General features: G+C 42.9%; 1 protein-coding gene across 1 annotated transcript in view; it reads right to left on the bottom strand.

The window, feature by feature from the left end:
* The window catches only part of LOC149871400 (mucin-5B-like), a 93,107-nt gene that overhangs the window by 801 nt on the left and 69,432 nt on the right, over positions 1 to 22,874 (bottom strand). The window contains exons 32-46 of the mRNA XM_090032452.1: positions 22,162 to 22,339; positions 20,381 to 20,631; positions 18,880 to 19,063; positions 18,111 to 18,306; positions 16,304 to 16,482; positions 12,797 to 12,866; positions 12,495 to 12,616; positions 11,936 to 11,967; positions 10,113 to 10,290; positions 7,339 to 7,437; positions 5,792 to 5,832; positions 3,516 to 3,638; positions 2,148 to 2,243; positions 1,694 to 1,822; positions 273 to 312 (exon numbers count right to left, since the gene is read on the bottom strand). Of these exons, the coding sequence (XP_089888578.1) occupies positions 273 to 312; positions 1,694 to 1,822; positions 2,148 to 2,243; positions 3,516 to 3,638; positions 5,792 to 5,832; positions 7,339 to 7,437; positions 10,113 to 10,290; positions 11,936 to 11,967; positions 12,495 to 12,616; positions 12,797 to 12,866; positions 16,304 to 16,482; positions 18,111 to 18,306; positions 18,880 to 19,063; positions 20,381 to 20,631; positions 22,162 to 22,339 (1,918 nt within the window). The remainder of the gene's footprint in view (positions 1 to 272; positions 313 to 1,693; positions 1,823 to 2,147; positions 2,244 to 3,515; positions 3,639 to 5,791; positions 5,833 to 7,338; positions 7,438 to 10,112; positions 10,291 to 11,935; positions 11,968 to 12,494; positions 12,617 to 12,796; positions 12,867 to 16,303; positions 16,483 to 18,110; positions 18,307 to 18,879; positions 19,064 to 20,380; positions 20,632 to 22,161; positions 22,340 to 22,874) is intronic.

The following is a 22,874-nucleotide window of genomic DNA, read 5'->3' as shown; positions in this document are numbered from 1 at the left end:
TGTTCTGAAAGAGATCAGCTATGAAAACAAAGTCTATCTAATCAGAAGCTCCACTTAATCTAAAATTACCTCAGTTCTTTAAAATAAACAGAGAAAAGGAGAACATGAAGGTTTAGCCAATGGCAACACTGGAAGAACCTGGCAGATGTATGCTACAGCCATCAAAGCTATGGACTTCAATGAAATTTGAGGGCATTCACTAGGTCACAGACATAATGAATGGAGATCCTGACTATGATTAGCTTTCAAATATTTAGATGCAATATACTCACATGTCTTACAACATCCATCTGGAGTTGTCGTAAGAGTCCCCTGTAGTGAAAGGAAACAGTACCACAAATGCTCAGATTCTAAACTTAGATATATCTGTTGCTAACCAAGCTAGAGCTATCATGAGAGATGTCTAACTTGCAAACTGTACAATCAATCCACTGATGTATAATCATAAAGCTGTTTCTGTTCCAGTGATGTAAGATGTTTTCTGAGAAATCTGACAAGGAACAGGGTGAGTTTTCCCCAAAACTAGTATTTCCATCCATGACCTATGTAAGATGGATGAAAATACTATGATCCCAGATTTTATGCTTTTCCCCCTGACTTAAATCATCAACAACAGGAAGGCTAAGCTTTCTGTTTTTGTAAAGTGAAGATGTATTGATATGTGGCCTGATTCAAATTGATTTAAGACCATGGGTATCTTTCCACTAGACATTTGCTTGGTTTTGAGATCAGACACATGAAGCCCAATTTTTTACAAGTACAGAGAATGTGCATCACTTATTGAAGCAATCAGAAGCTGCTTACCTTTGAAAAACCAGTTATGGATACTTACTGTCTTCCTGTTGTCATCAATTTCTGTTTAGTGAGGCACTAATTAGCCAAAAGCATAGTGATTACCAATACTGCGGTGCTTCCCAGGTATGTAACTACAGGTGTTTATTTATGGCTTCTTTCTTACTTGACCACTTTTGCTTTTGGTGGGTTGTGACCACTTAGGCGTGGCGGGAAGTCAATTATGGAGAGTGGCACAGCAACAAAAATGATATTGCCAGATAAATGAAGAAAATCTCACTCCACCATTTCTCCCTCTATCCCCTCACCCTTCAACATCAAATATTCTCTGTCAACCTCTATAAAGTGCACACATAACTCAATTACTGATAAGCAAGGATCCTGGTTTTCTCTGATTTAAAAAAAATCCCCAATTTTGGGTTAAAAATGTAACCCCAAATCCACATTTTTTCTGTGATTTAAATGAGATACCACTAATCTATCTATCTATCTATCTATCTATCTATCTATCTATCTATTGAGAGAGAGAGAGAGGTGTTTCATTTTAATTATGAAAAATGTTGATTGGGGTTACTTTTTTTTAACTGAAAATTGGGGATTTTTTTTTAAATCAGAGAAAACCAGGATCCCTGCTGATCAGTAATATGTATATATCATTACTGATCAGCAGGGATCCTGGTTTTCTTTGATTTTAAATCCCCAGTTTTCAGTTTAAAAAGTAACCCCATTTTTCCAGGATTTAAATAAAACACCACTAATATAGAGAGACATATATAGTGGTGTTTCATTTAAATAACAGAAAATTGTGGATTTGGGTTTACTTTCTTTAACCGAGAATTGAGGATTTTTTTAAACAGCATGATGGATCATTTTAAGACTATTCCATGTATGCAATACTCACTGGGATGCAGTCTGTTGGATCAAATTCCACACAAGTTGTTACTGTGCTAGTCAGAACAAACTGGCCTGATAACTCTGTGCACATGTGCTGAGTGCAGTTATCCTCTGGATGTTTATAGGGCTTCCCAACCTGAATAAGAAGAAGAAAACAAGTTACAACATATGATGAGTTTTTATAACTATTTTAATACTTTTTTTGCTTTTGCTACTATACAACCAACTCCTAAGATACCAGCCTACATACATTCCATTAGACTCCTCTGCACATTCTACCAGTAGTTGCAACCTCAGTTTAAATAAATAAAATCTGACAGCAGAATAGGTATGGTAAAACTGAAGCATTCTGTGGTCCGAGTTTTGAAGCAGAACTCTATTGAAATGAACCATGAGCTCTAATTAAAATGTTTACAGTCCACTGTGACATTACAGTTCTTTGTGGGACAGGGAACACGAACCTCAATGGTCACGGTGCCAGATGGAAAAGTTCCCATACAGGCCACCTGCACACACTGGCCACAGCACACACCTTTTTGCTGCATGTAGTGGAAGCCCTGTAGAAACAAAAACATTGCTACATGGGTTATGGTTTGCCTGCAAAAAGCATGAAGACAAAAGCCATATTGTTCTCTTTAATGTTGGGAGGGAGAAAAATCCAACAAACTGATGCTTATATTTCTGTAAAAAAACTCTTGAAATCCACTGACTGATGAAGGCCTGATATTTCAAACCTGATGCTTATACCTACTTGGTTATTACATTTGTTTCATTGCCTTACTGAACCCTTGGGGTACTGACATTACAAGGTTGCCAATACAAGAACATTCTTTTTTTTCTTTTGTTTTGTTTTTTTACTGACAACCAACTTTTTTACTGATGTGTTTTTACTGACATATGTTTTACATAATGTAAATGTAACCCTTCTTGCCAGATGCTGGATAGCAGTAACAAAGGCCAGATTCAAATTTAGGGGTTTAACAACCATAGTAAAAATCTTGTGTTGACAATAAAAGTTTTCAGATTGTCAGTAAAAAAAAAATGTTTGGGTTGGCAACACTGTTTGATGACAGCAATGATCTTACATGATATTACCCCCAACTCCAGGGGCCCACTACTTACCTCTACACTTGGATTCCCCTAACCACACCATGCACCATGCTGCACCCCATTCTAACCCACTTCTCAGCCTTACTCTTGTCAGTTCTGCTCCTCTTGTCAGCTCCATAATGGACCTCCCCACTGATTTTCTCTCCCCCTTCCTGGCCCCACACCTCTGATCTGGCCACACTGCCCCTCACTGTCTTACCTGGGGTTGCATGGCCATGCCTACCTATGACCCAGAAGTGTTATAGAAAGATGATAGGACTTAGCAGCAGCAGCACATGGTTGGGGGCTTGGATGGGGGGGGTGGTAGTATTAAACCTTAAGCATTGCCTAAAAACAAATAATCCATTCAATTTTAGAATATTTACCTTCATCAGGACCTTTATACATGGGCCAATTCAGAATAGTTTTTTTAACATTTTTTACTCAATAGTGATAATAGACAGCTCCAAAGCAATCACACAAACATCTTTAACTCTAATCAGGTTATATTTGTGGTCACACTTTTATCGGAAATTTCTTTGCCCAGAATATCATTCTGGCACTGTTTTTTAAATTTTCAAGAGACAAACAACCACTAACCTGAAGAAACAAGTTTGTTTATATCAGTAAAGTGCCATTTTTATTGATGAGATATCTCTTTCTCTCACTTACCATGGTTCAGAACCTGAAGTTTAGCTAATGGGATGTCAGAGCATAAGGTAACAGTTAAAGTGACTTACCTGCTGGCACTCAGTTTCACATTTCACTGGAACACACTGAATTTGTTTGATGTGTGTGGCAGGGTCCTGAATTTCAGTACATACACAGTCTTCACAAGAAGTTTTAGGCACCACTGCTCCTGGCTTAAAATGAGAGAATAGGAGAGGGAAAAATAGAGTGAGAGAACTTAGTACCCTGTAATACACATATATTACTCTGTAATACAAATAAATTATTGTTTTTGGCATTTATTTTTGGCAGTAGGTCCTGAAACCAACACTTTTCAATCTCTAGTTAACTTACTATGGGTGCGCCTACATGAGATGCTACTGCATCATAGCTTATTGCTATGGTGCTGTAGCATTGCCAGACATAAACCATGAGGGTGATGCTACTGCACAGTAGTATAGCTTGTTGCTACTGCACAGTGGCATCTAGAAATAACTGTGTGGTGATGGGACTGTGCAGTAACACTGGTTAAGCAAGTATTAAGCAACAACACAGTAACAACTGTGCAGTTTGCCTCATGTGTAGACATGCCCTAAAAGTATTAAAAAAATAGTATTGCACTAATTTGCCACACAGTGGATACATCTGCATGAGATGCTTTACTGCACAGTAGAGCTAATCACTGTTCAGTAAGTGTCTGCATCTACATGTGCAGATGCTTATTGAACAGTTATTGGATCTAACTGTGAGTAAATTTGCTACCTGCAAATGCAAGTAGCAAATTTACTCAAGATTAGTAACTGCGCAATAGTGCATGTGTAGACCCCTGAACAGGAGCAAATGTGTGCCCAGTCAGCTGGGCAGCAGGGGGTGCCAGGAGGTGAGAGATTGCTCCCTGCCCCAGGGAGCTGCATGCTTCAAGGACAATATTCCTCTGCCCCAGCACTAGGGATCTCCCAGCTCCTGATTTGTGATCACAGGGCTGGTGCTGGGAGATTCTTGCAGCTCCAGCTCTGTGGTTGTGAAGTCAGTGCTGGGACATCCTTATCTCAGTTCTGAGCAAAGCATAGAGCTGGTGCTAAAAGATAAAGATCTCCCAGCCTGGGTCCTGTGACTATGGGGCTTGAGCTGGGAGATAAGGATCTCCTAGCATTAGTTCTGCAACCATGGAAATAAAGATCTCCTAGGCCCTACTCCATGATCATGGAGCAGGAGGTGGAAGGTCCCTGCTGTCAGGGGCTGGGAAGCCTGCTCCCTACTGAGTTCCATGATTGTGGAGCTGGGCAGTCAACAGGCTTTCCACCCTGCCCCCTGATCACAGAGCAGGGGCTGAGAACTGTCCCAATCAGGGGCAGGTCCCAGCCCCATGCCCTGATTGGCTAATTGAGGCACACGGCTTGGAAAGAGCTGCAGAAGTAGTTCCCAGACCCCTGCCTCATCCACCAGAGGGACAGCTAGCAGCAAGCCCCTATCTGGGAGGAGAAATCTGTCCTCGCTGGGTGGAGGCTTGCTGCTAGCTACCCCACCAGCAGATCAGGGCAGGGGGATGGGACCCGCTTATCCCCTGCAGATTTTTCCAAGTCTGATGCCCCTGACTGGGGAGCCAGGGCCAGGAACTCCCTGATGCCAGGGAATGAAGATGCAGAAGGCAGCCCCCCAAGATCAGAGATCAATGTCCCAGCAACTGCCAGGAGACAGCTGTCTCCTGGCCCAGTGCTCCCTGCTAGCCCCTGGGCTAGCATCCAGATAGGGGGAGCCTTGAACTCCCCCTGGCTGCTGCAAGGGACTGGTGTAGGGCCAGTGGAGGTGGAAGCAGATTGCTGCCATGAGTGGCAAATCTGCTTCTAAGGCACCGAAAGTATAGACACCTGCCCAGGAGCCTTTACTCACGAGTAGTTTACTCACGAGTAAATTGCTTCTGGATCAAATGCACATGTAGACACACCCTGTGTTAAGTAAGCCCTGTGAAATATTACTTCATAATTTCAGAACTTTCCTATTCTAATGCCTTGAACTGTCTGAACCATTAGCCATGCGCAAAACTTCAAATGATATTTAATTGTTTTTGTACACACTCTTGTTACATCAACATTTTTACTTAGACCTGAATACAAGTGGATGGTTCATGTATATTGGAATCTATTGGCTTCCTGGGTTGATTATTAAATAATTTCTGAAAGAAAAACTGCGCATGAACTTTTAGAGAAAAAAATCATGTCATTTTCATGATGTTTTTATGTTCTTTGAAATTACTTCTTGAAGGGAATTCTGGTATTACAAATTAATAGTCTATTAAAGTTACAACACACCAGCATATTGACAGAAGTAACTTAAATTCAACTCCTACCTTAAATTCAACTCCTTCATGAACACAAACACCTTTTGGTACTGTAAGAAAGATAAAACAAAAGAGAGGCTTTGGAAACAATATTATCAGGTTCTGTATTAGTTTTGCATTCCTCAAAAGATGTAGAAAAGACCTAAAGGAAGCCCTTTTACCCAGCACTGGAACTACAGAATGACTGTGCTTTTTTTCAGTGTTAAAGTGATATTGTTGCTGTGATGGTCCAGGAAGTATGTGAAAAATATACTTGTGGGTAATATCTTTTATTGGACCAACTGCATAGTTCGAGTAGATAGACAAACAGTTGGGGATCTGTGATCGCCAAAAGCTTGTCTGTTTTGCTACTTCTGATCCTGAAACCCACATTTATTGTTTATTTTGATTTTGTGTGTGAAGTGCAAGTTATACCCATCAGTATTTTCTATTTAACAAACTATTTTTCTCCCTGTATATTTAAATCAGATTAGCAGCGCTTTCCTTCTTTGCTTTATTGTTATGGATCACCATCACTGATTAAAGAGCAAACTGGATTACAGGTCATGAAGATGATGCCTGGTATTGATCAGGGTTAGATTCAGGGGGGATACATTGGTACACTTGCATCCCCCTTGGATTCCTGGCACACCCAGAGTTTAAAACCAACTGCCTGCCGGTGGTAGCAGTTTTTCTAGTCAGGCAGTGCCAATTGACATGATGGCTCATTATAATCTACCTGATCCCTTCTCAATTCTTCATTCCACAAATGTTAACAACTCTCTTTTCCTTTTAATGGTCATGATTTTCCACCAGTCAAACAATCCTTTGTTCTGCAATTCTGCTGTTAGCTGCTCCTGGTAATAAAACTCCTATTTCACAACCCTGAAGATTATATTTAACTCATTCCAATAAAGTTATATTTTTTGCTTCAATTAAACTGAATAATACAGCCCTTGGATCCTAGCATATTCGTAAAACTTCTACTTTAGTTTTAACTGGAGAAAAAATGTGTATTATTTTATGTGTTATAATGCATCTGACCATCTGCACCCCCCTTTTCAAAATTCTAGATCTGCCCACGGTATTGGCATATACTTTGAGAGTAAGTCCTACCTAATAAAAAGTCAACAGAAATAGCGATTTGTTTTGCACTGGGAAGATAAGTCAATATTAAGTATTAAAAATCCATGGGATTTATACCATATGTTGGGTGCGGCTACATGCCACCGTATGACACCATTGTTATTGCGCTGTGCTTTATTACTTCCTTTAAGCATGGCACAGTACAGGCAGTTCCTGCACTGTGCACACGGTGCACAGTTAGATGTCACTGTTACAGCACATTATATAACCAGGGAGTGCACCACTACATGTAGTCCTACATAATCACTACGTCAGTGTAGTGCGCCATGTGGCCATGTAGCAAAACACTACGTCATCATTGGGTGACATGTAGATGTGTCCATTACAATACAACTACATATGGGTGTGGATATGTCTTGGGACTAAACTGTAAATAAAGTCCCATTTCAAATAATGAAAACCAACATACTATAAGGAATCATGGTACTTACTACAAGAAAATATAGGACAACAGCCAGAAATCTCTACTATTGGCTGAAAGCCTGCGTCACATTCCTTTTTGATGACAGAACAGGACTTCACATCACATTCTGGAAACAGGAGATGTAGAAAAAAGTGTCAAAAAGCCTTTTTATCCCAGTGATTTTACCTGAGTACCAAGACTTGCACACCCTAATTATCTCCTAATAATTTCCTTACATTGGCTCAAAGTCTTATAGGCTGCATTTACTGGTCCATTCATTTACAGAGTATGAACAGAAAGGGGACTGGCAGTGCAAACTTCCCTTCAGTGCTCTGTAAATACACCTTATTTATAACATTGATGGGATTCAGCCCTAGGAATGAAAGAAACATTCAGTATCCAGACTTGTTCTATACTCTGCCTCATGTCTGAGATTACCAACTAAAATATAATTTAATGCCAGTGATTTGCAAAAAAGAAACTGTGCAGAGGGGGAAAGTGATGGGCCACATATCATACAGACAGACATTCCCAAAGCTAGAACTAGAACTCAGGTCTCTCTATTCCATCCTGTGCCAGATGCACTAAATCCCTCCCCATCTGTGCAGAAACATGGCTTGGGCTGCATGAAGAGGTAATAAAAACACACACGAAGAGAAGCTGTGTCTTTCTCTCTAGAATGCCTTGAGAAGAGCAATTTACACTGCTCACATTATAAACCAGTGGTTTCACCAGAGGATACCTGGGGCCGGGGATAGGTACATTTGCTCTTCATGATGGAAAGGTTTCATTTCTGAGGCTCTTATCTGAAGGGTTTCAGTCTTTGTGTCTGGCCCAAACTGCCCTTTTCACTTCTCCTGCAGGACCTCAGGGTGGGTAGGTGACAGCCAGTGCCTCAAAAAGGGAACTGCAAGGCTGCCCCTGCCAGCCCCAGCCCCAGCCCCAGCCTGCTCCCCCAGCCCGTCCTGACCCTCGCTCACTTCCTCAGCCCCGCCCATGGATGCCCCGCTAGCCCCAGCTCCCACCCCTTTAAAGAAAAGCCCCAGTGCTTACCAGGTGCTGCTGGGTAGGGGGTGATCCCCACTGCCCCATGCTGTGTGGAGGGCTTTGCATGAGCCCCTGGACCCCCTCCTACTCCCCCAGCCCTGCCATGGCTGCCCTACCCAGGCCAGCTCCAGACCTTTAAGGTAAAAAAACCCAAGAAAAGTCTTGAGATTTACCAGCTCCTGTGGTAACCTTGGGGCTTTGGGGGGCTCATGGAACGGCCCCCCATGCAGCAGGGGGGAAGTGAGGATCACCCCCTGCCAGCAGGAACAGTGAGTCTGGGGGGTTTTCAGGGCGTTTTCTTCTTAAAGGGGCAGAGCCACAGGGGTGCTGGGGAAGTGGCGGGGGGCTTGCGCAGAGCCCCCATGCAGCATGGGGCAGTGGGGGCAACAGGGATTGTTCCCCGCCTGGCAGCAACCGCTGAGTCGGGGGGGGTTAACAAGTGCTGGGAGCTGGGGCAGGCAGGGCAGCCAGTGCCCTGTTGGGAGAGCTGGTGGGGGATGGACCTGGCCTGCCTAATTTGGAGATTTGGCGGCAGCCAAATCTCTGAATCAGATTCGGCTGAATCAATTCAGGACAGTGATTTGAATTACCGAATTGACCGAATTGAATCACTGTCCCCCGAATGGGTTGAATCCAAGACTAATACAAGCTGCTTCACACAGGCCTACTTTCTAGACTATAGTTTATCAAATGGCCTGGTGCTTCTTTAAATTATACCCAATATATGCCAACTATGCCAACATATGCAAACATATACGTCTAAAGTATGGCACACAGATTCATCCCCCTCCACATAATTTCATAGTTTTTAGGGTCAGAAGGGACCTGAGCAGATCATTGAGTCCAACCCCCTGCCATGGCAGGAAAGAGTACTGGGGTCAAACGACCCCAGCAAGGTGTTCATCTCGCCTCCTCTTAAAGACCCCCAGGGTAGGAGCCAGCGCCACTTCTCTTGGACGTTGGTTCCAGATCCTAGCTGCCCTGACCGTGAAGTAGCACCTCCTGATATCTAGCCTAAATCTACCCTCTGCCAACTTGTAACTTATTCCTGGTCACTCCTGGCAGTGCTTGGGGGAAAGGGACTTCCTGCTGGTCCCCTCTGACTAGTTTGTAACAGGCCACTAGATCCCCTCTCAGCCTTGTCTTGTGGAGGCTGAACAGGTTCAGGTCCCGTCGCCTGTCCTTGTTGGGCCTGCCCTGCTGCCCCCTGATCATGAGAGTGGCCCTCCTCTGGACCCTTTCCATGTTGTCCACATCCCTCTTGAAGTGCAGCGCCCAGAACTGGATGCAGTACTCCAGCTGCGGCCTGACCAGTGCCGCATAGAGGGGGAGGATCACCTCCTTGGACCTGCTTGAGATGCATCTGTGGATGCATGACAAGGTGCGATTGGCCTTCCTGACTGCATCTCCACACTGCCGGCCCATGTTTATCTTGGCATCAGTGATGACTCCAAGATCCTTTTCTGCCTCTGTACTGGATAAATGAATCCTTCTTTAAACCATTATGTACCTATATTTGTCTAACCTGCTCTTTAAGACTATGAATGACAGAAAGATTCCTTAAACTCTAGGTAAACTGCCCCAGTGCTTAAACACCTTCCTAGATAGAAAGTTCTTATTGTATCTAATATAAACCTCCCTTTTTGAAATTTAAATACATTACTTATTGTCCTGTCTATAGTGACTATGAAGAACAATGTTGTGCCATCCTCGTTATAAATAATCCCAGTTCTTCCAGCTTTTCATCAAGCTTACCACACACTGTATCCATGCAGCATGGGTCATCTGGATGCGGTATTGGTTTGGGTACAAATCCTTCTATAGTGCAGTTCACTAATGGAGACACTGGGCAAGATCGATGTGAACAAGTAATGTTCAAGGTATTCTTATTGCAGGTGCAATACTGACAATCATGTTCCCAGGTCTCTCCAGGCTGTGGAAAAAAAAGAAGCAACAGTTCACAGAATAGAAGTTGGAAGTGATAAACTAATGAGAAAAGAGTGTGGGGGATAAGCCAGAGACTCTGGGCTCCTGTACATGTGCCCAACACCCACTCCAATGAATGCTAACTATAACACATCGGAGCAAATTTGATTAATTAATTAATTGAGTCTAATTCTAATTAGAATGCTCCAGCAGCCTCAGCATCATTTGTATTCAGTGTCCCTGTACTTCAAAAGCTCATCGAACATACTTTATTTAAAGAATCTCTATCATCATTTTGAAGTGTGGGATGCTGAATACATGAGACGCTGTGGGTGTTTTAATTAGAACAGCTCCTGAGAACCTTTCTAATTAAACTCCCAACCCCGGCCTGAAGCAATTGTAAAGACACCCTCTGAGCATAAGTTTACTGCTGGGTTTTATGAGTTTATTACTGTATTTACTCAAATCCTAGATGACCTTGGAACGACCTTGCTGGGGTCGTTTTTCCACCATTCAACATAGTTTCAAGTACAAGGCAGGGAGGCGGGTGGTTGGTTCAGCTCCAGCTCTGGCCTCAATCCTGACCCAGGCTCAGGGTCAGAGTCAAAGTCAGAGCCACAGCCTCCCCTGCCACCTGCACTGTGCTGCTACCTCTGCCCCCCATGCTGCCTCTCTATCCCCCCCAACAATTTACCCATAGTCATGGCTCTGGCTCTGGCTCCAGCTCCGCTCTGGCTGGCTACATGAAGTACATTGTGACTTCAGCCTCCACCTGGCCAGGCAGCATTAGCTGAGGTGATGGTAGCTCCTGCCCTGGCTCCAGTTCTGGGGCCAGGGCCAGGGATGCTATTGCAACCACTGCTGCGTGGCTATGCAGGGACCAGAGTGGGCTAGAGCCAGAGCTGTAACTAAGGGTAAGCAGCAAGGGGTAGGAAAGTAAATAGTGAGGGGGGAGCAGGTGTTTGGGGGTAGAGTGTAGGCACTGTGGGGGGACAGGCAGAAGGGAGAAGTGATGGTGGGGACAAGCAGCAGGTGTCAAGATGTGGAGGTTTAAGGGACAGGGGTCAGGCTGCTTAATTCCCTCTCCTCTTTGCTCACCTGCCAGTGCTTTCCTTGGTTCTGCAGGGCAGGGGGCGGGGGGAGGGTGGATGGTGAATTTAAGATGACATTCCAATAATTAGATACTATACATGGAAATGTTTAACAAATTTATACATTTCTCATGTTCATGATCTATTTATTGTGGGATCATCTTAAATTTGAAGTCGTCTTGGATTTGGGCAAATATGGTACATATGAAACCCTAAAGACTAAATTTCACAGGGACCAGAGAGTTCTATCGTAAAATAAGCTGTGTTTGATTGTGTCCTCTGCAGCCTTGTGTGAGGAAATAGGAAGAAAATAAGAATGAGTGAGAAAACAATAGACTTTCATGGGTTTCCAGTTCTGCTTCAGTCACTCATAAGGAGTGCAGCTATGTAGCAGAATTAAAAGTCTCTGTCCTTGTCTTTGCTGTTTCTATTGTACACAGGTTTTGAATTTGGGATTAAACAAATGAAATATTTCTGCAAACATTTTTACAGTAGAACACAGCATCTGGCTACCGTATCACAATAGTTATTGGAAGATCATTACCTCTGTTCCTTCCTTACCTGTTTCACTAATCTATCTGGTCCAGTACAGGCTGTAAAACAGAACAATTGTTAGAACCATTGAAAATAAAAAGAATGCTGGAGAAAATTATCGAAGCTGAGAAAGGGAAAGGGACACAAATCAAGAACAAGGCCCTGGGATCTAAGAAAAGGAACTGAAGAAACAGTGAACAATGGCCAAAACATAGGGACTTGAATCCAAACGTTCTTGGAGACTGATTTTATTTGCATCTTCCCAAATGAAAGTTCTTCTTTCTGGATAATATTAGGGGGATGTAATGCCCCTCAGAAGTATTTCTGGTCTAGTCAGAAAGTGCCATCCAAGAACTAAAGGCTAAGTGTACCAAGACCTGAGGAAGTATGTCTTGCATTCAAAAGCTTGTCTAACTTTATTCCAACCACATAGCTGGTCCAGTAAAAGATATCACCCTTTGAAATCCTTGCTTCTATTCATACAGCACAGGGCATTGATGACTGAAAGTGATTGTATTATGGAATCTTATAGCAGGTGTTCACAGCAAATTTTTATTTTTTTCCCCCACCTTGTATTTTTCCTTACCACAGACAGAAACACATATGGCTTCAGAATCTCTCAACAGGATCTTCCCATCAGGGCAGTAACATCCTTCAACAAACACTTTTGCATTACTTTGTGAGGGAATGGTACCAGGAATGGTTTCCCTGCATAATTATATAATAAATAGGAAGGGATGAGTGACACCAAGCCCAGCTTTTATAGAAAGCTAAAAACAAAAATCTGTCTGAGGAGAGCTGGAATTTTAGTGGGATTTGAATGTGAAAATCCCTTCAATACTTTAAAAATTACCAGCTTGTATTCTTAGTGCTTAGGAAATTACTCACCTGGTGAAGCATGTTCTTCTTTCTCTTCTCCCACATGGCTTGTAGACCTGGTCCCCAGAACAACTTGCCTCTGTAGAACATTGACAATATGCAGATTAGCATGTCCTGCTTTGCCTACGGCCTTACAATATAAATTACATCTGGGTAGGGTATTTCACTTTGTGCATTCCACAAACATAAAAGAGCAGGTTTCCAAAGAGAGGTTTCTATTGTATTTTTGATCATGAGGGCAGATTGTTCCAGTAATGAATTTGCAACAACACATGCTACCTTTACTACTGTGTCAACAGTTCCAGCAAGCACAGGGAAAACAAGCAGAGGGAAAGGGTATATATATATTGCCACCTAGTGATAAAACTGTACTGGACATGAACAAACTAGAAAACAATAGTGAAAGACTGAAATGTAGCACAGGTTCTGATCATTATGTATATATTCTATTATAAACCTTTGAACAAGTACCATTATATTGCCAGTGGCAGGACAAGATGGTTGTAAATGATGGGGAAAATTGACTAAGTCAAATACCATACTATTTTACTGATGTAAATCTAAAGTAATTCCACTTAACATCAGTGGGGTTATTCTGAATATACATGAACGTAACAGTGTAACTAAGGCCAAAATATGGCCCAGAAGATCCAGTCAGCTCTGGTACCAATTGCAGTATAGGTGGGGCAAAATAAGCTTCAGGACAAGCTATGCAAACCTGCCTGAGGTCTTAGAAGAATACTGATCAGGTAGCCTGTGTTGCAATCTAAAGTTCCTCTGATTTTACCGTTAACAGTACCCAAACTAGCCAGATTATGTTTACACATGCTGTAATCACACCTTTGGCTGTAGTGTAACAATAACCACAGCAGAATGTATAGTACTCTAGAGCTGCTACCTTCACAGAATAGTGCGTATGAAGATTCAGACTTTTCCAAAGAGAGTATCGAATAGGGCTAGCTATTTTTTCCCGTTGAAATGTTGATGGAAAAATAAATTTTTGATAAAACAAAAAGTTTCACCCAAAATCTTTCATCCCCAGGTTTCCTCAAAAACATCCTTGTTTTCTTTTATCAGAAAGGCAAAACACAGAAAAACCATTCCAGCTTTTGGGAATTTTCAGTATTTTGGGACTGAAAATTCAATCAGCCCTAGTGCTAAGCCATTCAGAGAATGCCATGAACCTAATTTTCCCTTCTCCATTAGTTCCACACAGGCATAATTACATTGACATCAATTATTTTATTCTAGCTTTGCTGATGCATCTGAGCATGTGGACAAATGTACATGTTAGCTGCTTTAAAAGTGGATGGGGATCTGCCACTTGGGTGTGCCCATCAGTTCTTAGGCTGTAACTATTACCCTGGCATCTTCCTGTAGTGTTACAAGATACATTGGTGATTCTCAAAGTGACCTCAGGTGACCTCACCTTGGGGTGCCTTGAGACCCTTTCAAGGGTGCCATAGGGTACCGCACAATATTAACACAAGGTAAACCCAGAGATTTCAGACAGGAATCCATAATGGAAAAAACATTCTAATGTGTTGTGGTCTTTTTGAGTCTTTTGCAAAATTGCTTTATTATTTTTCTGTGGTCAAATATTGAGTGAAAACTAAAAGGGGTGTCTTGTGTCTAAAAAGGTTGAAAACTACTGGCATAGGTAGTTCCATAGTTGGTAGGGTCAGAAAGGACGTGAGCAGATCATCAAGTCTGACCCCCTGCCATGGGCAGGAAAGAATGCTGGGTCAAACAACCCCGGCAAGGTGTCTATCTAGCCTCCTTTTGAAGACCCCCAGGGTAGGAGCCAGCACCACTTCCCTTGGATGTTGGTTCTAGATCCTAGCTGCCCTGACTGTGAAGTAGCGCCTCCTGATATCCAGCCTGAATCTACTCTCAGTCAACTTACGGCCATTATTCCTCATTACTCCTGGTAGTGCTTGGGGGAACAGGGACTCTCCCATTGCCTGCTGGTCTCCCTTAGCCAGTTTATAGATGGCCACCAGATCCCCTCTCAGCCTTCTCTTGCGGAGGCTGAACAGGTTCAGGTCTCATAGCCTCTCCTCGTAGGGCCTGCCTTGCTGCCCCCGATCATGCGAGTGGCCCTCCTCTGGACCCTCTCCATATTGTCCACATCCCTCTTGAAGTGCGGCGCCCAGAACTGGACACAGTACTCCAGCTATGGCCTGACCAGTGTCATATACAGGGGGAGGATCACCTCCTTGGACCTGCTCGTGATGCATCTGTGAATGCATGACAAGGTGCAATTAGCCTTCCTGACTGATTGGCGGCCCATGTTCATCCTGGCATCAATGATGACTCCAAGATCCTTTTCTGCCTCTGTGCTGATAAGAACGGAGTTCCCCAGCCTGTAGGTATGCTGCTGGTTCTTTCTCCCTAGGTGCAGTACCCTGCACTTATCAGTATTGAATACCATCTTATTCTCATCCGCCCACCCCTATAACCTGTCCAAATCCAATTGCAAGCTGTCCCTCCCTTCTAGCGTGCCCACTACTCCCCACATCTTAGTGTCATCTGCAAATTTGAACAAGGTGCTTATCACCCCCTCGTCCAAGTTGCCGATGAAGATATTGAACAGTGCGGGCCCGAGGACAGAACCCTGGGGGACCCCACTGCCCACATCCCTCCAGATCGAAAATGATCCATCCACCACCGCTCTCTGGGTGTGGCCCTCCAGCCAGTTGGTGACCCATCTGACAGTGTAGGCATTGAAACCACAATCTCCTAATTTTTTAACGAGAATGGGGTGAGAGACAGTGTCGAAGGCCTTCCTAAAATCCAGAAAGACTACATCCACAGTGACACCTGCATCCAAGGATTTTGTGACCTGGTCATAGAAGGCCACCAGGTTGGTCTGACAGGACCTGCCTCAATGAACCCATGTTGGTTGCCCCTAAGCATACACTCCCCTGCTTGCCCCTCGCAGATGTGCACCTGGATAATTTTCTCAAAGAGTTTCCCCAGGACCAAGGTAAGACTAACGGGCCTATAATTTCCTGGGTCCTCCTTTCTCCCTTTTTTGAAAATGGGGACTACATTGGTCCTTTTCCAGTCTTGTGGCACCTTGCCAGAGCACCATGAGTGCTTGTAAAGCTGTGCCAGGTGTCCCACAATGACCTTTGCCAGTTCCCTCAGCACTCTGGGGTGGTGACTGTCAGGACCTGATGATTTGAACATGCCCAGTCCTACCAGAAGTTCCTTGACTAGGTCCTCACTGACCCTGGGCCTGGCTGCCCATCTTCCTAAATTTGCCCTGAATGAAGCAGGATAAAAGTTGGAAAGGTTTTACCGTACTTGTATGAGTACAGAATCATAGAGATGTAAATTGTAGTGTTTCAGCTTTTATCAGTATGGATGCAATTAGATTTGTCTATACTTTCAAGGAAGACTCAAGCCCTATGTAACTTCTAAAATCAACACATACACAATATATGTGTGTAATAGTAAAGGGAGCAGAGTAAAATTACTTCCAGGCCAGAAAACCCTACTTCAGCTCACCACACTCTCCATTTGTTTTGCTTCTCCAGTCAACACAAACCCCTTGTAATCCACACAAAGCAGCATAGGTCTTAAGGCTGTAGCATTCAGTCCTCTGACCCACGGCTGAACATGCATCTCTGAGGCAAGCTGCATAGTAAGCTTGGGGAGGAACTTCACTGTGACAGTCTGTCATATTCCTTAGTAAACAATAAAAATAGGCAAGTTTTTCATGGTGGATTTTAGCAATGTCATAACAAAAGTTCAGCTCAGAAACACACTAATCCATGGAGAAAAACTGTCAAGTTAAATATACAACTTTAAAATGTTTTAATGGGAAATGTTCTCCTGGATACCAACCACTAGCAAATCTTTCAGTGGGTGTGTCTCTCCCAGCCACATGGGGAACAGCACGGGTCCCAATCCCCACGCAGCTGGCAGGGAGCTGCCTTGCTACTGGGACTGCTTTCCCAGACATGTGGGGATTGGGACTAGCCCCCATGACCCCTGCCAGTCTGGGGCTGGCACCCGGGGGATCCTGGAGCTCCCCCTGGCTGCTATAGGGGGCAGAGCAGAGCAGAAACAGCTCTAGATTGAACTGCTCCTGTTAGAAGCAAATTTGCTCATAATGGGAGCACATTCAGATGCATGGGGGGGGAGGTGCAGTTTAATGTGCCTGAATTTTCTACATTGAAAATGTAGGTGCATTAACTTCATGTGTAGATGCATGCAATGAAAACTAATCATATATCCCTCTTTAGTAATGATGACCTTTTTCTCATGTTATTTACAGCATCTTGATTTACCCATAGATTATGTAATACAGGAGTGAATCATATAAAGTCTTCTTTGCAATTTTAGTGCAGTAATTCTAGGTACAGATATTTTTGTTTTTTTAGTTTAGTAATCTTATTTTAAAATAATAAAATTATTTAAGAAAATAAACTTGCAGGATAGGCTTATAGCAGTGATTTTAGTTTACAGCCTTCAGACAAAAACAATAGGATACCTACAAATGTTGGCCTTAATGTTCCAAAACTTATCTTGGGCAAAAAATTTAAAATGCCTTAAAAGAAGATGGATTTTGAGAAATCAGCTGTTCAGTATCAACCATTAAAAATCAGCAGTTTTAAGCCTCAGATCATAAATCACTAAATTTAGATCAATTTATTTTACCTTTTATAGGTAGTTCATAGCCAGTCTGGGAAGCACACAGTTGCCTCCTTTTGGGCCTGATCATGTATATCAGGGCTCAGTAACCTAGGGATGTCTGTTCATGTGTGGGATGCCTGCTCCAACTCATTCTAATTAAAATGTGTCGGAGCAAACTCAATCAATTGAGTCTAATTAGAATACTCCAGCAGCCTTGCCATCATGTGTTTTCAGTGTTTCCATATTTCAAAATGGCAGCTCATTAAATAACTCTTAGTTAAAACATGCCAGCTGCCGTTTTGAAGTACAAGATGCTGAATACACAAGATGCTGGGGGCATTTTAATACAAGTGACTCCTGAGAACCACTCTGAATGAAATGCCCCCTACCCTGGAGCAAGCGTATAGATACCCCTACAACTTGCAGACTGGATCTAGCCAACAGAGCCACTGAATCCAGCCTGTGAATGTGGAGCCTCAGTAGCCTTCAGCGGCAGGGGGTTTAAGCTCAGGTGCTCTCCCCAAGCTGCTGCAGGGAGAAGCACCAATCATGAGTGGGTCCTGATTTCCCCCTCCCTCCCCCCCGCACCTCTGACCCAAGGTGAGTCATTCTGGCTTGCAGCCAGGAAGGGTTGTTTACTGCTGACCTGTACGATGCTCATGAAAGCGTGTCTTACCAGATGAGTGCACAAAGAGCAGAAGGGGGGCAAACTCCTTGATCTATTTCAGTCGGAGTGGGTTCTGGGATACTAAATTCACAAGGTCTCTTGGTAAGATCAGGAACTCTCCAGTCAGATGCCATCTCACTGAAGAAGTCTGTAATCTCACTGTTCCTCTTCCTAGCATCATCAGACTTTTCATTGGTGCATGTACCTGCCAGCAATACAAAACAAGTAAAAGCTGAAGAACTCAGGGACTTCAGAGAATTCCTTCTGGAGAGGAAATTACATGCATAAAGACAAGTGGAAAATTTTAATTGGTCTTGAAAGGTATCAAACACAAATGGGCCTTCATTGACTTCACAGAAAGGAGGTGTTTAAAGGAAAAGGCTAAAATAGCTAGTCTGTCATTTATGGATGACAAGTAAAGTGTCAGGTAACGAATTCTTTCAACTTGCTTAAGCAATTGAGACAGTCCTGTCCTTTAAAATGGATTTTGTGAGCCATTTCATGAACAGATGTGATCAGGAGATAGCAAAAAGGGAGAAGAAACGTGCACATGCATACATACATACATACCCGCATACATGTAGATAGCGTCTCTTGAATTCCTCCATTCATCCACAGATGGAGAAGGGAGTAAAAAGAGATTACTTGGAACTCTCTATTACCACCCTCTGTTCCACCAAAGAGGAAGAAAAACATTATAATCTAGTGCTGATAAATCTTATACCAAAACGAAAAAAACAAGAATCTGGAGACATTAATTATATCTGAATACACTTACCACATTGTCCCTCCGTATTGTTATAAAAGGTGTTGAAAGGGAGTTTTATGTAGAACACATTATAGCTATAAGAGACATAAAGTCCTATTTCAGGTATTTCAACAATAATGTAGAGGCCAGAACTGGTTATCTTGATACCGTTCTTGAAGAAATTTGGTACCATCTTCTTACCGTTGAACAGAACCTAAATAAAAGAAAAAGTCCAAATCATTCAGCAAGTGTCATGTTGCTTAATATAAACTTTATAGTTTGGAATGCCTAGGACAAATTATTTTTCCAGATATACTGGCTGTGTCTACATGAGACGCTGACTGTGCAGTAGCCTGTGTCATTTCATACTTGTATAAACAAGTATAAGCAAGTACTAATTGACTGCACAGTAACGACTGTGCAGCCAGTGTCTTGTGTAGGCCACTTAGTGCAAGCCTTTGAAGCTTAGACTGGCTGAGTTTCCACATGGCTTTCAGGTATTTCAGTTACTAACTGCAGAGAAAATATTAGCAGTAAAAATGATACAGCAATTTACCACAAATTTGATTAGTTTTCACAAGACGGTTTCTCTGAATCATTCATTGTTCTGTGTATGGTCAAGTTTCTTTTGATCGGCCATGGAATAAATCACAAGAAAAGAAACCATGAATTACAGGACACCACTTATGGCTTACCTCCCAACTATTGCTTCCTGGCAAAAGAATAAACCAAACCTCACTGAAGTCAGTACACTGACTTTAGTGGTCTTTTGTGGTCCTTTCTTTCATAGAAAAAAGCCCAAGTTATTATTATTATTGAGGAACATGACACAAACCTATTCATAAATAAATTAAGCTATTCCAAGGCTCTTGAAAAAGGTCGGACAGCCCCTCAGAATGACGTCCCTCCATTTATTCAGAAGGCAAGGACAGCATGGGCAGTGATACAGCAAATACCCTTATTTGCTCTGTCAAAGTGTGTCAGCCTTACCTATGCTGGAAGGACTATCTCTAGGTAAAGGAGACTACCATCAGCCTCCAGGCCCTTCCTTCAAACCTGCTGCCATATGTACCCAAATTAGATCTATATCAATTTCAATGGAAGCTGCTACTCATAATTTGGAGTGAGAGAATAAGATCGCATGATCCTGGGTAGTGCCAGTCATAGTGATGGCCTTTGTAGAGCAGCCATCTTTCAGTAGAGGGGGAGCACCAGACAATGTTGATGTAAGTCACTGAACACTAAAAGGACAAAGACAAACAACAAGAAGCAAAATCTTTCTGTTTAAAATCCCCACATTTTACAGATCTTCTCTATCATAAAAACACAGGCCTGCACATTTCACTGAATGTTTTTCAAACAAAAGAAGCCAAATAAAACAGAAGTTCTCTCTCTCCCCCTCTGTTTTTGTTTGTTGTTTTGTTTTTGTTTTATACTGTAAATTAGCTCTATTCTTAAACCTGGTGGAGCTATTGGCATGGCCAAAAACATAAATGGGAATAATCTAAAAAGGTGATAGAAAATGTATTACCAGGTTGCCTTCTTTTCCATGCTCTACTGCTTGTGTCAGAAGAACTACAGAATCATTATAAAAAATGAAGAGTGACATTGAACAAATGTTTCCATCAACATCACTGCAGTAGTAGTTGTCCAAGTGAATCCAGAAGTTTGGGGAATCTGGCTGGATTGGCTTCACCAGGACATAGGAGCAATTCCCTTTGAAATTGTAATATGTTCCATCGAAGGTCATATAATGCTCATTTGCCCACCCGCTACAAATACCTAGAAACAAAGATAAGCTTAAAGGCTGATTTATTTTAGGGTTCCTGAATGCATGAATAAGCCTTAAGTCAGCCATGGCTGATCTCTCTGCCAACTGACAAAGTTGCATCTTGTCCCACACTGTTTCTTTGGTCAGCTTTACAGTGTGAGTTCCTTGTGACCTTCTACCTCTGGTTAATAAATGTTATAACAGTCCAGGTTTTCAGTTCCTCTGACGTACCCCATGCCATAATGGAAATAAAACGTTTTCTATGATAGGCCCACAAGAAATCACTTACAAAAAGGCAGTCAAGATTTCAGTCTCATAGATACCCCTTATCCCATAGGTAAGCACTTTCTGTAAACCCAGTTTTCCAAACTCACTCACATATAGCCATTTCTTTTCTTTCCACTTTCTATCCTTATGTTGCCTTTGTCCCATTGAGCCTCTTGTTATCCCGCTCATTTATTATTCTTATTCATCTTCCCATTTATCTCCACATCTAAGCAATCTCACATGTCATCATGGTAAACCATATTTTACCTAGAGACATTGTCCCATCTCTACTTCCAATATTTCCTGCCTTCTTCTCATGCCATTCTGCTACATCCCTACTTCTGGCAGTTTTTTTCCATCACCCCTACTCACAGCATTTGCTCCCTTAGAAAATCTTCTGAACATTACTTGTGTTAAGCTACATATTTCTAAAGATGGTTGGTTCTAGTAAGGACTCAACCTAGCTTACATGCTTTACATATGAAGCAAATTGTGACCTCACTAAGCTGAGAATGATGGATAGCAGAATTTGAACTGATTTGGGTGTACCATATTTCTTTGTGTATAAGTTGAGATTTGAACCCCCAAAATTTACCCTTAAATGTCCACCTTGACTTATACACCATATCAGTACTTCAACTGGACACCATGTCAGCATCCTGCTGCACAGGGAGGTGGCATGCTGGTGGTCTCTGGGGAAGCTGAATCGGGCCCCTGGGAGTGCAGACAGTTCGAGGTATGCCACTGCTGCAGAGGAAAGAAGTGCTCCCCCCACAGCTCAGAAGCTGCCCAGCCTGGCAGCAGCTTGTCCTCTGGTCATGGTAGAGGTGGGCAGGCTCTGCCAAAAGCAGGATCAGGCCCCTGCCTGAGTCATGCGGGGTGAGGCAGCCCCTTCCTGGGTCATGCCAGGCATCCTGCTACCTACCTGCTTAAGGCAGAAGCAGCGAGGAGCCTGATCCTCCTTTAGGCAGAGCCTGCCCGCCCCCTGCCCTCCCCTCCCCACCAGCAGCTGGGGGGTGAGCTGCCACCAGGCTGGGCAGCCCCTGAGCATGGGGGGACCCAGTTCTTCCCTCTGTGGGGGTGGCACTCCCTGGGCCCAGCTGCCCAAGCTACAAGGCACCCAATTCAACTTCCCTACAAGTCCACCTGGGCTTCCAGTGCCTCGCACTCTGAGTTATACAATATATTGATGCATACACTGTAAAATATGGTACTTCCCTTGAGCTTACTTTAACACCTCACAAAATTTGTAATCTTGTTGCCATGTTACTTACACTTGCACTCAAAGACTTCACAGCAGCCAGTTTCATCAAAGTATTTTGTGAATGGGAAACCATTGACACAGAGATTTGATTGCCGAAGTGGGCAGTCCGCACTGGTCAGTTTAATATTGTTTCCTTCTCCCAAGCAAGTGGCAATCTGGCAATTTCCAAAGGTCCATGACTCATTAAACTGTTGACAATTTAAAAGAAAGAGGTGAGACTATGCATAGGAAATGAACTTACTAGCACTCTAAAAATTACTGGCAGAGAGCATAGGCAGCTCAGTAATACAACTAGCCTGGCAGCATTCATGATCTGTTGAGGTTTTGTTTTGTTTTTTAATTCTCAAAATCTCATAACAGTTTACAACAAATAACCATGAATGAAGCCTCAAGGCCTATTTCTGTACTATAAAAAAATTCTGTATCAGATCCAATATTGAGATCATGATCACTCCTGAATTTCAGTGGTCCTAGTTGAGGGAATGTTTTCCAACATTAATACTTATACGATCCTGCCCACCTACCTTCTAACACCACCTACCTTCTAGGCTTTGTCTTGATAGTCTGGTCTTTACTTCCTGTCCTATGTTACTGTATGGTTTTGCAGTATTCTGACTGACTTCTACTTTCTTCAGAAACCTAGCGTGTCAGGGATGGAGGAGGACCACTATAACTATTATTAGGCCTATGCGAGTAGGCAGCTATTTGATTTGGCTTTGGATC

The sequence above is a fragment of the Crocodylus siamensis genome, chromosome 2 (genome assembly GCF_052110815.1).
Source record: "Crocodylus siamensis isolate JL-2025a chromosome 2, ASM5211081v1, whole genome shotgun sequence".
NCBI classification, from domain to species: domain Eukaryota; kingdom Metazoa; phylum Chordata; order Crocodylia; family Crocodylidae; genus Crocodylus; species Crocodylus siamensis.
This window is presented reverse-complemented; position numbering and strand designations above follow the sequence as displayed.